This window comes from Plectropomus leopardus, chromosome 6, assembly GCF_008729295.1.
Source record: "Plectropomus leopardus isolate mb chromosome 6, YSFRI_Pleo_2.0, whole genome shotgun sequence".
In the NCBI taxonomy this organism is placed as follows: Eukaryota; Metazoa; Chordata; class Actinopteri; order Perciformes; family Serranidae; genus Plectropomus; species Plectropomus leopardus.
Window position 1 is genome coordinate 33597149 of NC_056468.1, and position 15821 is coordinate 33612969.

At 38.6% G+C, this 15821-nt stretch overlaps 1 protein-coding gene across 1 annotated transcript in view; it reads right to left on the reverse strand.

Annotated features, from left to right (window-relative positions):
• The window catches only part of LOC121944715 (protein unc-13 homolog B-like), a 190629-nt gene extending 175496 nt beyond the window's left edge, over window positions 1–15133 (reverse strand). The window contains 1 exon segment of the mRNA XM_042488604.1: window positions 14988–15133. Coding sequence (XP_042344538.1) covers window positions 14988–15009 — 22 coding nt within the window. The 5' untranslated portion in view covers window positions 15010–15133.
• Between the last annotated feature and the right edge of the window lie 688 nt (window positions 15134–15821).

Here is a 15821-nt window from a genome sequence, read left to right on the forward strand (position 1 = left end):
AAACAGCTGAAAACCTATTTATTTAGACTGGTTTTTAAATAATGTAAATCTTCCAATTTTTATTCCATATAATATATAATTTTTACCATTCCTATTTTTTTTTTTGATTGTTTAATCTTGTTTTGTTTTGATGCATTTTGATTTAAAGCACTTTGAGCTGTATCCCTTGTATGAAAAGAGAAAGAGCTCTATAAATAAAGTTCATTTTAATGATGATGATGATTATTATTATTATTAGTGAGGGTTTATTTTGCAAATTTACAGGTCTTTTTTTTCTTCTTTTTACTAATTTCTTGCTTATTTGGGGTAATTTGCATTATTATAATTATTGTATAATTGCACTTACAGCTGACGTTTACATTGCTGTTATATTTAATACATGGGACATGAGATGTAAATCAGCCCATTAGAGGAAAGAGGATTTAAAGAGTTTGAACAAGCGCGCTAACATTACAGCTCAGCCGAGGAGGATGCCATGAAAGTTTACATCTCACGTTGTCATGAGCATAAGCCTCCCGTCCATGAGCAGACACACATGCAAAATACACTGCTGTTAAATTTTTTCAACGCAGTTTTTGGCGCTTTAAGCACCACAAGCCGAGTCGTCTAGTTCCAGTAAATTGGAGAGAAGGCAGACATCACGCTCTAGAACTCTAAATCTGTTGTTAATATCTGGGTCATTTATCCGTCATTGTCTTCCCATGTTTTTGAAAGAAATTAAGCCAATTTGCCCAGGTTTCAAAGGGTTAACAACATTTTGTTCTTTTTATGTTTTGCATGGCTGGAGTGACCTGAATGATCCTTGATATTTTCAGTCACTTGGATCACTTTTTGGATCACTTCTCTGTCAGACTAATTTACTTCTGCATTTGAGCCCCAAAAGGACAAAATCAGAAAAATACATCAACGGTGAAGGAAACCCATGTCCAAATTCTACACAGGGCTAACAGCCATCAATAATGACTATAATTTAAGCCTGCCTTTGAAGAAATAATCAAAGTTGACTCGTATTACAAAGCCATAATGATTACATGTCTTTTCCACCGTACACCGATGACATTCTTCTCTTCATTTGACTGGAGCTCCGACTGCGACCACTTAATGGCGGCTCTGGTGGCTCTGGTTTGATCTTTTTGAAGTGACGTGTGAAAGTGTTGCTTTGAAGCTCTCAGTGGTGAATTCAAGTCAACGTTTCTGAGCCTCTGAAGCCTCAAGTCCACACACACAGATGACACTCGAGCTTGTTCAAAGGGTGACTTCCTTGCTGACACAAAGGCCACCTACAGTGAGAGCCCTGCGAGTGCATCTATGTCAGAAAATAATAAGACATTTCACTCAAAACCACAAATGTCAATCTCACGGAGTTGGTGGGATCCTTCATCTGGAAACCATCAATGGACCAAATCTATCAAATTTTATGCAAGTCCATCCAGTTTGTCAAAGACTGGCATGGCCATCCATGGAGCCCAGGCCATTCATAGGCATTGTACATTTCGGCAAACCACAAATACATTGCATTTGTGCAACTCATACGTGTCATATGACACCTAGGCGAGATGGCTGTCAAGCTGCAGACCACTGCTCAACACCAACAAATAAGACACCTGCTGATTTTTAGTTTTCCAGCAATGATTGTGCACCAAAATCTGTTGCTGCGACTCTCAAAACCAGGTGTATTTAGTGATACATTGGCTGTATTTCCAGCAGCTATTCTGCCATCAAAAGTTTAAGGAGACATCTGTGACATCCCAGGCTGTGATTATGCCACACAAGCCAGGTGCTTTTTAGTAAGACATCAGCAGCATGTCCAGCCAGCAAAATCAGGTGTTTCTTAGCCAGACAGCATCATTTCCAGCAGCTTTATGCAACCAAAACCAAGTATTTTTTAGCAAGACTTCAGCAGTATTTCCAGCAGCTTTCTGCCAACAAATCAGGGTGTTTTTTTAGCAAAACATCTGCAACGTATTCAGCAGCGAATGCCAGCAAAACCAGGTGTGTTTTAACAAGACATCTGTGCTATTTCCAGCAGCTTTAGGTCATTAAAATTAGGTGTTTTTTACAAGCAGCATTTCTAGCGGTAACTGTGCCACCAAAACTGGTTGATTTTTTAGCAAGACATCCACTGTGTTTTTAGCGCCCATTGTGCCATGAAAACTAAGTGCTTTTTAACATGACATTAGCTTCATTTTCAGTAGCTATATGCCACCAAAACCTTGTTTTGGGGGGGGTTGCATTTCTAGCCATGATTGTGCCACTAAAAATGGGCATTTTAACATGATCTTTTCCTAATCTCTACAAAGTGTTTTTTGTGCCTTGACTATACTACTAGAAATGTTTCAACATTTCTGCTACTAATAACCTTAAAATGTGACATATCCGTGGTGTGCCAACACAAACAATGCCAGTATTTATTTTGGCTTTTGGGTTGTGGATCCATGACACTAGCTTGGTAAGAAATACTAGATGATACTTGTTTTAATGTATTTTGTTTTGTCTTGTTTTAGGATGCTGAATTTCGCATCTGCACAACAAATTTACCGTTGAACATTAACCAAGAAACTTCAAACCATGAACCTTACTCCCAACGAGCAGGAGAGACGACTCTTTGAAGATTTCGGAGATGTCTCCATTAGAGTGATTTGTGTTGACAAACCAACTGTTGGGGTTTCGAGAAGTCATTGAATCTCCACCAGCTGTTCTGATGTTGACCCTTAATCTCTTGATCTCCACGTACAGTATGTGTGCGAGGGAAAAGAGAGCGTCCCTGCAGGTCTTCATAAAGAATTACATTTCTTACACATTCATTTTGAGTGTATAACTCATTCCTCTCTCTCAGGTTCACTAATACCTAAAAGAAGATGAGCTGAACGGAGGGCAGCAGATCTGACACTCGCAGCAGGCAGACAGGCGTGGACTTGAGCTTTGTCATTACAAGAGGCCAGGCGGCGGATCTATTTTTAGCTCCGGTCCTTCGACATGCGGTGGGTTTGAGAGTGTAGAGGTTGGTAACCTGGTGGCCGTGTCATTAACACCGTCTCACTTCCATTAGACGACGGCCCCCTGCAGACCTCAGCAAGCCAAACTAATAAATACAACTACTGTGAATCTATTGGTGTTTTACATGCACTTAAGTGTGTGTGTAGGTGTGTGTTGATCGATATATAATAACTGAGATGTGTTTTACATCTAACTCATGCATCCACTGTCCATCCTTTACACAAAATTATGACCTCTGTAGTTGATGCTTTTGTGGTTGATTCTGAACAACATTCAGTTTGTCATCAATTTAAGATTAGAAAACAATAAAAACTGAAACTAGCCATCAGACCTACTTTCCTGATGACTATCCTCCATCTCAGCGTCTCGAGGTGTTTATGATATACAGCAGCATGTATATCTCACATCGCTCTGCATAATCATAAATTAATTAATTATAAATTAACAGAGATTTCTCCCCCTGCTGTGTCCCAGCTTCACTGCAATAATAAGCCAATTAGAGACACCTGAAGAGTGAGCTCCAGGAGGGGAGGGGGTCCGAGGATGGGGCTTCATTGACGATCTCACACATACACACGTATATCATTATTCACTAAGTGGTCGTCACTGCGTTTCGGTTAACTCTGAAACAACAGTGACATTTTGCGTTACCACAGACACTTTGTTGCTGCCTACAAACATCTGCCTACTTCATCAGTACTTCACCTCTGGTTCACCAAAATACTTAAAAATTCTCCATTAAACATTTTCTGGTTCCAGTGTGTAAGTTGTTAAATATTTTTAAAAAGTTTATTTAAAACAAGCAATTTAAGGAAAGTCTTTGATTCTGTGAAAACTGAATCTTCGCTTTCTGTTATTTCCCAACACTTTATAGACACACCTGTCTGTTGAGTTGGACTCTCTCATTGTTCGTCATTTTGATAAACAGGGTCATAAAAAATTCAAATATAATCTATTATTACTTTTAATTTTCATTATTAATGATAATGAAGCATATTTAACCCTTTGAAACCTGGATCCTCATAACTTTTGTATGCTGCATTCACCTTTCATTTTTCAAATGTCAGTGAGCAACTTGGCAAGAAATTAGTAGATTTGAAGATTATTTTCACAATAGCTTTAGGAAAAAATCTCCAGTGGACTACATATTTATAATCATCATAGTTATAGTTTTAAAAATATTTTACAGAATTATTTTAACTTTAAGCGTGTTTTTTAGGTGATTTCCTTTATTTATTTTTATTTATTTTTTCTTGCCTTCCAAGTTTTTTGTTTGTTTTGATTTGTGTTTTTTTGGTTTAGGTTTTTTTTTTTTCAATTTTTCAGGTAATTTTATTGTACTTTTTACTAATTTCTAGTTATTTTCTGGGTCATATCTTCTTAAGTCGCTCATTGTCGCCCTTCTTCCTATGTTTTTTGTTAATAGCATTAAATATTCAATAATTATGTTGCATTTTTAACTTTTATACAGAATGATTTTATAGACTATGCATTTCAGAAGAACAGATAAAACGATCTTGCAAAGAAACATTGGGCACTCAGGTGCCATGACATTCTGCAATGAGCATGAAGTGATGTAGCCAAAAATGTGATGGCTAAATCCGGCTAGACAGCGAGGTCGTACATGTGAGAGCAAATACAAGACAACAGCTAATTGATATGCACACGATGCCAACCGGACAGGGCTGTGAATTACTAAAAGTTACAGTAGATCGCAAAATAATCTGTCAAAATTATGAACAGCCCTCTGATTTTTCCAACATTTCTTTTAAAAATCAGTCAGTTATGGAAAATATTTGGTTGACGGATTCAATTAATTGAGAAAATAATCATTCAATTAATCGTTCTAGCCATAACACAGGAAATCAAACCATAATCCTTATTGTCTACATTTTTTGCTCAGGGCTCGGCGTTATATAAACACCTTAATCATTGTTCCACAAAACACAGTGAAGCTTCAACGCCGAAGAAAAGAGATGACAATTATTTCTGTCCCCCAGATTTTAATATGAGTGTAATAACTGTACCCATGTCCTAATCCTGATTTATCCCCTCTGAAAGACGGACTGCATCGTCTTTAAGTTAAATTGCTTCTTCAAAAGACAAAACACAAACACACACACACTCAAACACACACCTGCCTCAGTAGAGCTGCAGAGAATAAGAAAACTCCCAGGACCGAATCAGTGTAACTGTGGTAATAAAAGCAAGATGCTGCAGTTAAACAGGAAACGCGCCCAGTGAGCTACAAGTAACACACACAGGTGATACACTGATGCTAGTTGTCAAGCTTCAAGAACATGTTAAATACTACATATATATATATATATATATATATATACATATATATATAACTTTAATGGTGGTTGATCAAAGAGGTATTTGAATATATGTTGGCAGAAAAATGTTAAACCTTCATTTAATATATATTTAATCCAAGCTCAATGGTTGAAACATTTTTGAAGTCATTATAACAGAGCTCCATTATCAAAATAAAAAATTAAAAAAATGTAAATGATCCATCTATTGTGACTGTGCCCACATTAAAAAGGCACCTTAAGAAAAGAATAAAATATCATATATAATGACACAAATGTGCACAAAATAGTATATATCCAACCATAAACAATGCAACATTATAACACAGAGAAGGTTGCAACAATCAATCTAATTAAAATGGAAGAAGTCTCTGTATGCATGTATGTCTGTTTTTCGATTTTCTCGCCAACAATTGATCCGATTGACTTCATTCTCAGCGTGTGATCTGCTGAGGACCCCAGAAAGTGCAGTGTCTGCTTCAAGCTGTTCAGATCTGCAGGAATAATTTGTTAGTGGCACATTGTGTCCACACTCTGCAGTGCATTGAGAGGGGATCCCTATTACTGTAACTCTTTCACTGCCAAACAGCATGTCTGGTACAGTAGATTTGAGAAAACACTAAGAAAGAGAGACCAGAGAGACCGCGGATGTTACACTGAGTACATTTACATGCACAGTTTAGTCGAGCTACTGTTATAGCTCGATTCGGTCATTTAATTAGACTACTGTCCTTGTCCCAGTATACAAGTCCCAGGGGGAATCGATTTATTGACAGAAGTATGTGCAATTCTGCTACAGCAAGTGGAGATATGCACCCTTTAAGCTATAAATCTATATTATTTATACAGTCTATGCTCGATGACAGTGTCAATCAGAGGCTCTTTGTGCTCTCAAATATCAAAAATGACCTCCTGTATTAGGTAGCAGGTGCTGGTAGAGCTCAGCACCACACAGAGGAGATTCAGACTAAAAGTCGACAGCCCTCAGCAGCTTTCAGCTAAATGCCATCAGCGTGTAAACAATGACAACACTAACAGGTGAATCTAATGTTCACCAAAAGTCACCAGCAACACACATTTTCTAATTAGCAATAATATTCTCTTAATTATCATCATGTCAAAGGATTTCAACAGGATCTCTTTGAAGAAAAAGTCAGGAAAGTGGCCAGCGAAAAGATTAAGAGTACGGAGAGTCTGTCAGAGGCCAAGCGGCTCTGATACCAGGAAGTAGCATTATCATAAAAAACGGGGCGGATGAGAAGAAGGAAGTGTCCCACGTGAGTCACAGCCCAACACACACACACACAAACATAGACACACACAGACAGCAACAGCAGCAGATGGCCAGGGGATTATTCCCCATCTATCCCCACCCCCCTCTCTCAGACGGGCCGCTGAAGCTTTACTTGTGTCCCTGTCATTCCAGCACAGCGTGCCGGCGGGTCCGCTGACCTCGTCTCTCCTTACCTGCAGCCCTTACCTGTGGCATCTGCTGGCCTACAAAATGCTCTCAGTTTTTACCTTATTGAAGCCTTTATCATGCAATACAAAACAAAAATCTCAAGTTCCACTTTTTTTGTGCTGACCTGCGCAAATTAAAGAGATTAAACCCCATTCGCGTGCATTTTTCTCCCATTATGGCTGTATAATTTGTCCTAATGCAATCTTCCTCACAGAACCCTGACTCAACACTGCAAATTATTCAATGGCATTACTGTATGCATTTATTCCACTGCTAATTGCCGTCTAGAAATAGCCGAGTGTGGGACTGACTGAGCTGTCAAGAGACTGTGTCCTCCCATCCTTTTCACTCTCTTCAGAGAACTGCCAGCCACCATGCAGGCTCCGAGGGCCCTCCACACAACCAGGAACAAGGAAAATGGCCTCTGAAAAAGTACCACGGCTCTTGAGAAATGAGGATGCCACTCATCTGGTTTGACTGCATTTCCCTCACTGAGATGGAAAGTCTGGCTTCCTTTAATCAGGAGACTACATCTGCGGCGGCAGGCTGAAATATAGGCTTTTCGCTGGTCAGGAGGACAAGGGGATGCAAGACTATTTCTCAAACTTTACAATAAACTTCATATCAGGTAGATTGGCAAGACAGAAAGCTGTCAAAGAACACCTGTGTACGTACAGGTAACCAGAGCCGCTTAACCCTTTGAAACCCTTAGAAAATTGATCTGATTTCTCTCAAAATATGCAAGAAATTAGTTAACAAAATGTGAAAAAAAAGTAAAAAAAATATATTTTCAAAAAGAAAAAAGGTTAAAATAAATAAATAAATAATAACATTAATAATAATAATTTTAAAAACATAGTATGAATTTTCCAAAATTTAGAAAGATTTTTCTAAATTTTAAAAAAATAATAATTCTCTCCCCAGTTTATGTATATTTCTTTTAACAAATTTTAAATTTATTTTTGTGTGATTTTCTGATCACATTCTAATAGACATGAAAATAAGGCAATGAGCCACCTAACCCAAAATAAGCAAGAAACTAGTAATAATTTCAAAATAAAAATGACCTGAAATTTTGTTATGTAAAAGAAGTTTAAATAAGAAGTAGAAGAAGAAGACAAAGAAAAACAATAACGAAATTTATTACATATCATTTATTATAACAATTATATATTGTAAATAATTATTTAGTTTTCTGGAGATTTTTCCCTATTTTTCTATGATTTACTAATAATAATCTCTTTTTACTAAGTTAAAAACTACATTGTTTTCTTATCACCAAGTTGCTGATTGCCTTTTTTCCCTCCAATTTTTGAAAGAAATTTAAAAAAGAAATTGCTGAGCTTTCAAAGGTTTAAATGTTTGTGGAAAATGTCTGAACGCAGCACAAATAAACTGATGTTTATCCAGGTTTCAAAGGGTTAAAAGCAATGTCCTCTCATGAAGAGCATCAGCATTAGTCATTTCAGAAAGCACCCAAAAATGACATTCATTTACGTCAGAGGTACAAAGCCCTCCAGCTGTCGTAGTAATTATGATGGAGGAATTCAGGTGACATTGTTATAGAGCAGCAGGCCGGATTGATCGGTCACCAAAACATCAGATTTTTAAATTGGAGACAGCTGTGTGTTTCTCGTTTCAAACCAACAGTTAATTATATATTTTTTGAAAGCATTACTGTAATCATTCCCAAATCCCAACTCGATCTATATTATTATAAGAATAAAGACAAAAGTCCCCCAACAATAACAAAGTAGTAATTTTAACCCAAACCATGATTTTTCCCGTTGTCTGATCACAAAACAGATTTGATCCTCTTCATCCCTTTTTTTAATTATTCATAAAGTTGCCCTTGGGAAGATGGTGAAGCAAAAACATACATACAAAAAGTCTCTCATACTAAATGCATTAACTATGCTGAAGTATTTATTGTATGTATTCTTATTTACTACAAAGTACCGCTAAATCCGAGGGTAAATTCCCACATTTGTGGACAGTAAAATTATTATTATTATTTTATTGGCAGTGATTTGAAACAGGTTCAGAAGGCACAGTCTGCTTGACACTTATCACAAATTTAATTAGTGTTATTAGTAGTTATCAGCCTCATAGATATGAGGTAGAGGTCAGACTAGTAAGTTCAAAGGCTTTCATGAGCCCATTAAATGGCCTATAAGCCATTGATAGCATCAACAGGGACCTCTCGTACCATTAAAGTGAAAGTTCACCAAAAAAAATTCAATTAAGTCATTATTTATTTTTTGTCACGCCAATGGAAAGTCGGATGAAGTTCACGGGGGAAAAGCATTGCACTCATCTCCCAAAAAAATTGTAAGCAAATGGTGACCAGGATTCAAATGTTAAAAAAAAATACACTATAAAACCACAAAATGTCTCCATACTGCCTGTCTCAAGTTATTAAAGTGTCCTGAAGCCCCTATGTGCCAAGTTGTTTTGAAAAACGCCTTGTTGTAGCATGTAGCTCCTAGTGTGGAGCCAGGTTCACGTATGTGTAAGACCAATCAGAGTTGGCATCTGCACACAGGAAGAGACTTCTGGAGACTTGGATTTAAAACTACGGCATGTGTGGAAGGCTTCCAGGTAGCGTGTAAGCACTGGTGTGCAGATGCCGAGAGCTTTGGTTGGTCGCGTTTAAGCCATACATAAACGTGGCTCCCACACCAGGTGCTAACCACCAATAACGACCATTCAATTGAGTGATATCATTAAAAAGGGATGAAAGCACAGAAAAATGTCCTTTTTGCTTTTATCTCATTCTTTGGGGCAGTTAAAAATATATTTTGTTGTTTGATTTGGAGGACTTTTTTTATTTGTCTGACTCACATGAGCATTTTTGCTAAACTTGCATCCCACCATGATTAAGACTGAGGACTCCCACTTCTACCCAGAAAGATGGGGATTATAGTAAAAGTTAGGGAAAGACCCTCTCCTTGGTATAAAAGTGACCAACTTTCACTGTTGCTAGGAGACGGGATGTGAGCTGTGGTTTCAGAGTCAGACACCCCGGATGACTATCCACTCTTCGGGTACAGCTGAACCAAAGTGGCACTCAAGACAAAGAATCAGTGTTGTTATATGCTCTTAAGTAACCAGGTTACAGACGGCTCTCTGCGGCCAGCTCATTTCTTTGTGGCGAGCGTCCGAATAGGGTTTTTCTCTGACACACAGCACTCATCAGCAATATTCATTGTCCGGCAGATCTGCTCCCACGAAATGTTTTTTTTGTAAAAGTTTCTGTCAGATATATCAAAAAGCTCAGAACGGGGGTCCTGCCCAATCTAATAAATGACTGGTTGCCTGAAACGGAGCTACAGTGATGCCACCAGCTCCTTTCTTAAATGTTCAACTAAAATTGGACAGCACAAAATAACTATAATTATTTACCTCTAAAAGCCGTGAAACACCGAGGTGACATCTGAAAACTAGCTGCAGCGAACGCACTCTGCTGTCGCCTCACATCTCAGCCAAGAAGTTGCACATGAACACACCAAACAGACGACCAACCAACATGTACGTTCTGTGATGGCGGTCGTCTTTATAGTCATTCAAAACGGGAAGCCAAAAGAACGCCAGTTAGCCAGCTAACGCTAGTTAGCTCGTTAGCATATTAGCAGCACAACACAATATTTAAAAGAACAAAGCATATTTACTGTGAACAAAAACAACCCATCAGGAAGGGTTTCTGTTAGGAGCTCAGTGGTTCAAGAAAAACAGTTTTACCTTTTATAACAAGTTTGTTTTGACCTCTCTTCCTCTTAACTTTAGCTGTTTGTTTACATTACTCCGCTCCGTTTCTTTTCTCTTGTGCCGCGCTAACTGTTGGTGCTTAAAAAAAAAAGCTAAATGGACACAGGCCCAACTGTCATGAAAACTGAATTAAAGGGATATTTCACTGATTTTCAACCACCTTTGAATCAAACAATTTGGGTAATACACGTAGAACGACTGTGGTATCAGGCGCCCAGTAGCTCACCTGGTAGAGCGGGCGCCCCATGTACAAAGGCTGTGTGTCCTCACTGCAGCGACCGCGGGTTTGATTCCAACCTTGGCCCCTTTGCTGCATGTCACCCCCACTATCTCCCCTTTTCACCCTACAGCTGTCCTATCAGAATAAAGGCATTAAAAGCCCAAAAATATTTTTTAAAACTGTAATGATGTAAAACTGTAAGAACTGTAATAAACTTTCGTCCGTCTAACCAAAGACTGGATCTTCCTTCTCCCCCCATGGCAAGTTTTTGAGCTACAATTGAAACAAACATAAAGTATCCACTAGAAGTTTGAATCAGAAACTCTACACTTTGTACTGTGTAAGTTTAGTGTTGCACAAACACACTGTTCCCAATTTGCATGATTCAGCATCTGAGTTTGCATAGTCAAGGTGGAGTTTGGCTTGAGTTTAAACTGAAACTGGAATTGTAGCTCTGACCTAAAATAGAAACTTTGCAAATATTCTCACTTGAAGCGCACTTTAAGACTTTTGGTGTCTTAAATTATATATTTTTTAACAGTTAAGTCTGTATGTAGAGAAATCTGCTGTGAAGTCCAATGTTTTTTAAAAATGTTGAAAGTCACTTTAACAACTATAATTTTTCGCCTCTACATACCCACACACTGTGAGATATTTGGAGTTCGGAGTCTTTCTCAAGGACGCCTCAACATGTGGACAGACAGAGCTGGAAATCGAATCATTAAACCTACAATTACTGAGCAGCCCACTCTGCCGACTGAGCTACAGCTGCTCTGCCTTTTTCTGTCCCTGGTATGAAAAATAAATAAATACAGAAAACACAAAATCATTCACTGTTTTTGAAAAGGCAACAAGGTATTCTTGAAATAGTAACTGTTATTTTATGATGTAAACCACATGAACACCAGCAACAATTTTAACTTAAGATGTACTTGTACAAGTATTTGTACAAGCTGTATAAATGTATGTTCAAAGTCGCCCTGGTGCTCCGTGGTCGCAAAATGTGACTAAATAGGCAGTAATACCAGATAATTTGTTACCTGCTGACAGTCATTGTGTTTAACGGATGCGTTCCAAACAACTCGGAAGTCGGATCTTTCCGAGTTGAAAACTCCGACCTCCGACCACCGTTTCGAAGTATCATAAAAGTATCATAAAAATGGTGGTCAATGACAAGATAATGTTCTTGTGGCAAGCGGCAAGAAAATTAAACAGTGATAACGTCAGCCTTCCGACATATTTAAATGAAGAAGATGAGAGGAAAGGACGTGTAAGGTAAAACGCCTTTATATATTTCATTTTACGTTGTATTTGTATTCTCAAAGAAATTGCCTTCTACTAGTACTATATATAGCTATATACTACAATATATACAGCTTACGATCGTTACTGTAGCATTGCTGTGGCTTTTCAGTGGATGCTGCCATTGTTGTGTGACGTCAGATGAGCGAATCTCAGTGTAGTCGGGCTACAATTTTTTCTCCGACTTTCTGAGTCGGAGCTCCGACTTCAGTGGCCATTCCAGTCCATTTTTTCAAGTCGGAAGTGGGAAAGATCCGACCTCCGAGTTGACTGGAATGCAGCATATGTCACCTACTACCAGTGGGAGTGTTTATTGGTTCGCACAGCGCAGTGCATGCTGGTAGTTGTAGGTTTTCTACCTCTGGAGCAAAGCCGATGCCAGAGTCCTCTTTTTTTTCTGTGGTCGTGTAACATCATTTTCAAAAGTATTGACATATTTCTCTTGTGACCCTCTTTTGTTCTGTAAAATACTACTTTACAATCATCAGGCTACTAGCTGAATGTCAGAAATACTGAAGGTTTTTTTAAGCTATTTGAGCCACAATGTGCATGTGCATAAGAGCAAAAAAAAAGTAAAAAAAACTCTACATGGTATCTTTAAGCTACAAGTAGGTCAGTCAAAGTGAAAAAGTACAAAATGTCCTGGAACAACATCAATCTCAGTGTAAAAGAGTCTGTGAACACCTAAACAGTTAAAGGTTTCTTTTAAAAGCAGCCCAGAGGAAGCAGCAGTAATTCCCACACAGTATTTGTTCTCAAGATAAGTTTGACAAATTGTATTTCTACAGATGCAGCAAGACTCAAAAACAGTGTGCGAAACACTCAAGTGTGAGTACAGGACCCACAGAAGGTTTTTACTGACACAGGTGAACACCAGCCGCACCCTCCATCAATCTCTGAGCAAGCCAGGGAACAAAATGATGGCCTTTTTTTGTAATTCCACTTGGCTGAGCCCACTGCGACCCAGCTGTGCCTCGCCCCCCTCACTCCCTCCGACCTCACCCCGATCTCATCATACTGTAATAGAGGAGTTTGGCGGCGGTGGCCCGCCAGCCTCGGGCATCACTCGCACCCGAGATGAGAAACAGTCAGAAGCGATCAGTGAGAAACAATGCGCCGGGGGGCTGAGAGTTCGAGATAGGCAGACAATATTTTGATGGTGTGAAAATCAATCAGCATGTCTGTGAAAGAGGAGCAATTTGTAATCTGGAAAGAAGCCAAAATGTTAAATAAACTGGTGGCAGCGTGGCTGTTTTTTTTAACCTTTCATTAAGTGAACTTTATCATCTGAATACACATGCTCCTTTTCAGCAACTTGTTTCTTATTCTCTCAGTTACACACCTGCTCAGTGCAACCTCGGCCTCCTGCGACCAACCAGCTTCACCTGAACGCCTGCAGATCAAGTGACGTGCTCAAGGGTACATCGGCAATCCAGTATCTCTCTTATACAACTAAAACAAGTGCATCGACTGATGTGTCATTTTCATTAATTCGCCGTAACCACTATTCCTCACAAGGGTCAAGGGGTGCTGGAGCCTATCCCAGCTATCATTGGACAAAAGGCGGGGGACACCCTGGACAGATCGCAAGACTATCACAGAGACCGACAAACACTCAACGCTCAAATTCACACCTACGGCCAATTTAGAGTCACCAACTAACCCACGTGTGTTTGGACTGTGGGAGAGAGCTGAAGAACCCGGAGAAAAAACCACGCTGACACGGGGAGAACATGCAAACTCCTTCTGTACAGAGTTTGCATGTTCTTTCATATTTCAGGAGAACCGAAGCACAATATTCAAATCACACTGTAAAAAAAATTAAGCAAATGTGTCGAGCAGAAACAGGGTCATCCCCTGGATGACGGGAACTGATGCTAAACGCGTCATCTGGTGGATTTTCATCAGCTCTTGGGCTGTTGCCTGAACTACAGGTTGCACTCCGGCATTTTTGTATTGCCCAATGTTTTTATAACTACGGACATTTCTAGGATTTTAGGATGTTTCAAGGATTTTAGGACTTTGTAGGACCGTAGAACATTTCCAGGATTTTAGGAGGTTTCCAGAACTTTAGGATGTTGCTAGAATTTTAGAACATTTCTAAAACTTTAGGACATTTCAAGGGTTTTTGGCTATTTCGGGTATTTTAGGAGGTTTCTATGATTTTAGGACATTTCTAGGACTTCAAGATGTTTCTTTTGGACATTTCAAGGAACATTTCAGAATTTTAGGACATTTCTAGGATTTTAGGATGCTTCTGTGACTGTAGAAAGTTTCTTAACTTTAAGATGCTTCTAGGATTTTAGGACATTAAGGGTTTAGCCAGGGGATCACTTTTTTTTTTTACAAACATGCTATATTTTGATGTTGTTTTAAGCACTCTTGTACCTTATGTATACTAAAAGTACAAAAACAATTACTTTATTGTGAATATGAGAATGGTTGAGGCTCCCCAAAAGAGGGCCATAAGTTGAGTATCACTGCTGTAAGGGTTACTGCCCTGATGAGGTTTAAATAAAACGTGGGTATTTTAAGGAAAAATGCTGAAAACCTTTTAAAGATAGTTGATTTTACACATCTTCACTAATTATCTCCTCTCTGTTGTTGGAATGATGCAGACATAACTCCATCAACACACAGATATTGTATATTATTCCTCGTTAGATATTCACCAAGTTTTATAGTCCTTATAATATTTATGCCTGTTAGGATGCTCGAATATTCCCTCAGGAAGCAGTGCAATGCTTTTGGCATTTTTCTCTCCAAAAATTTTGCACAGAATTAACTTCGCTTTTTCCCCAGCAAATTTTAAAATGCCAGCAGCTCATACTTTTAGTTAAAATATTTTTGTGTCTGTGCAAATTTCTTTTTTTTTTTTTAAAGAAATGAGCCAGCCTGCAGCTATGAAGTGAGACCTTACCTCTGACACACAGCAGGGACATCGCAGCGGGATTTTGTGCAACAGTTCCTCCAAAGCCGATGAGCCTTCAGTGAGTTTGCAGCCCAGTTGCCTGTTGCTCAGCAGTCACTCAGACTGCTCCTAAATGCCGCTTACTTTCCGCTTCATCGCACCGTGTCTGTGAAAAAAGCACAGCTGTGAGGACAAGGTGGACAATCCGGGGGGTCCTGAGGGTTTAACGAGTGGCTGTCACTGGCAAAGACCGACTAACAACCGGCTGAAATCCGGTAGAGCGGGGCGGCTCTTATGCTGCGTTCAAACACTACACAGAAAGTGGGAATTTGGAGAACACAGAGCAAGAATACAGCCTATGTAGTACAAAACACTTATTTACCGTGTTGTGTTGAACTTAGCTTAAACACAACTCCTAAAATTAAATTAAATATATATTTTTTAAAGAAAAACATGACAGGAGAATATGATGTTTTATAGGTGAATTCACACCTTAAATCATAAAAGGGATAGCTCACCCATAAGATTGATACTTTACTAATCTCTCAGAAAAATTGCAATTGATACGGCAGTTAATTCACAGCTAACCACACATAACATAAAAGCACATCTTAAGTTATCCACGGGAAAAAAAAGTAAATTTTAAAACTCTTGTAAATAAATATTTTTTCCCCTCTCTATTTTGTAATTGCTTTGTTTTCCTTGCTGGTTTAGTTTTTGTTTTACTTATGGTATTTAACCTTGGTTTATATTTATTATTACTACTGATTTGTCATACTTGTAAATTTTTCTGTGCTCTTTTTTGTGTTTTTTCTGTTTTCTGTGCTCTTTTTCTTTACTTAG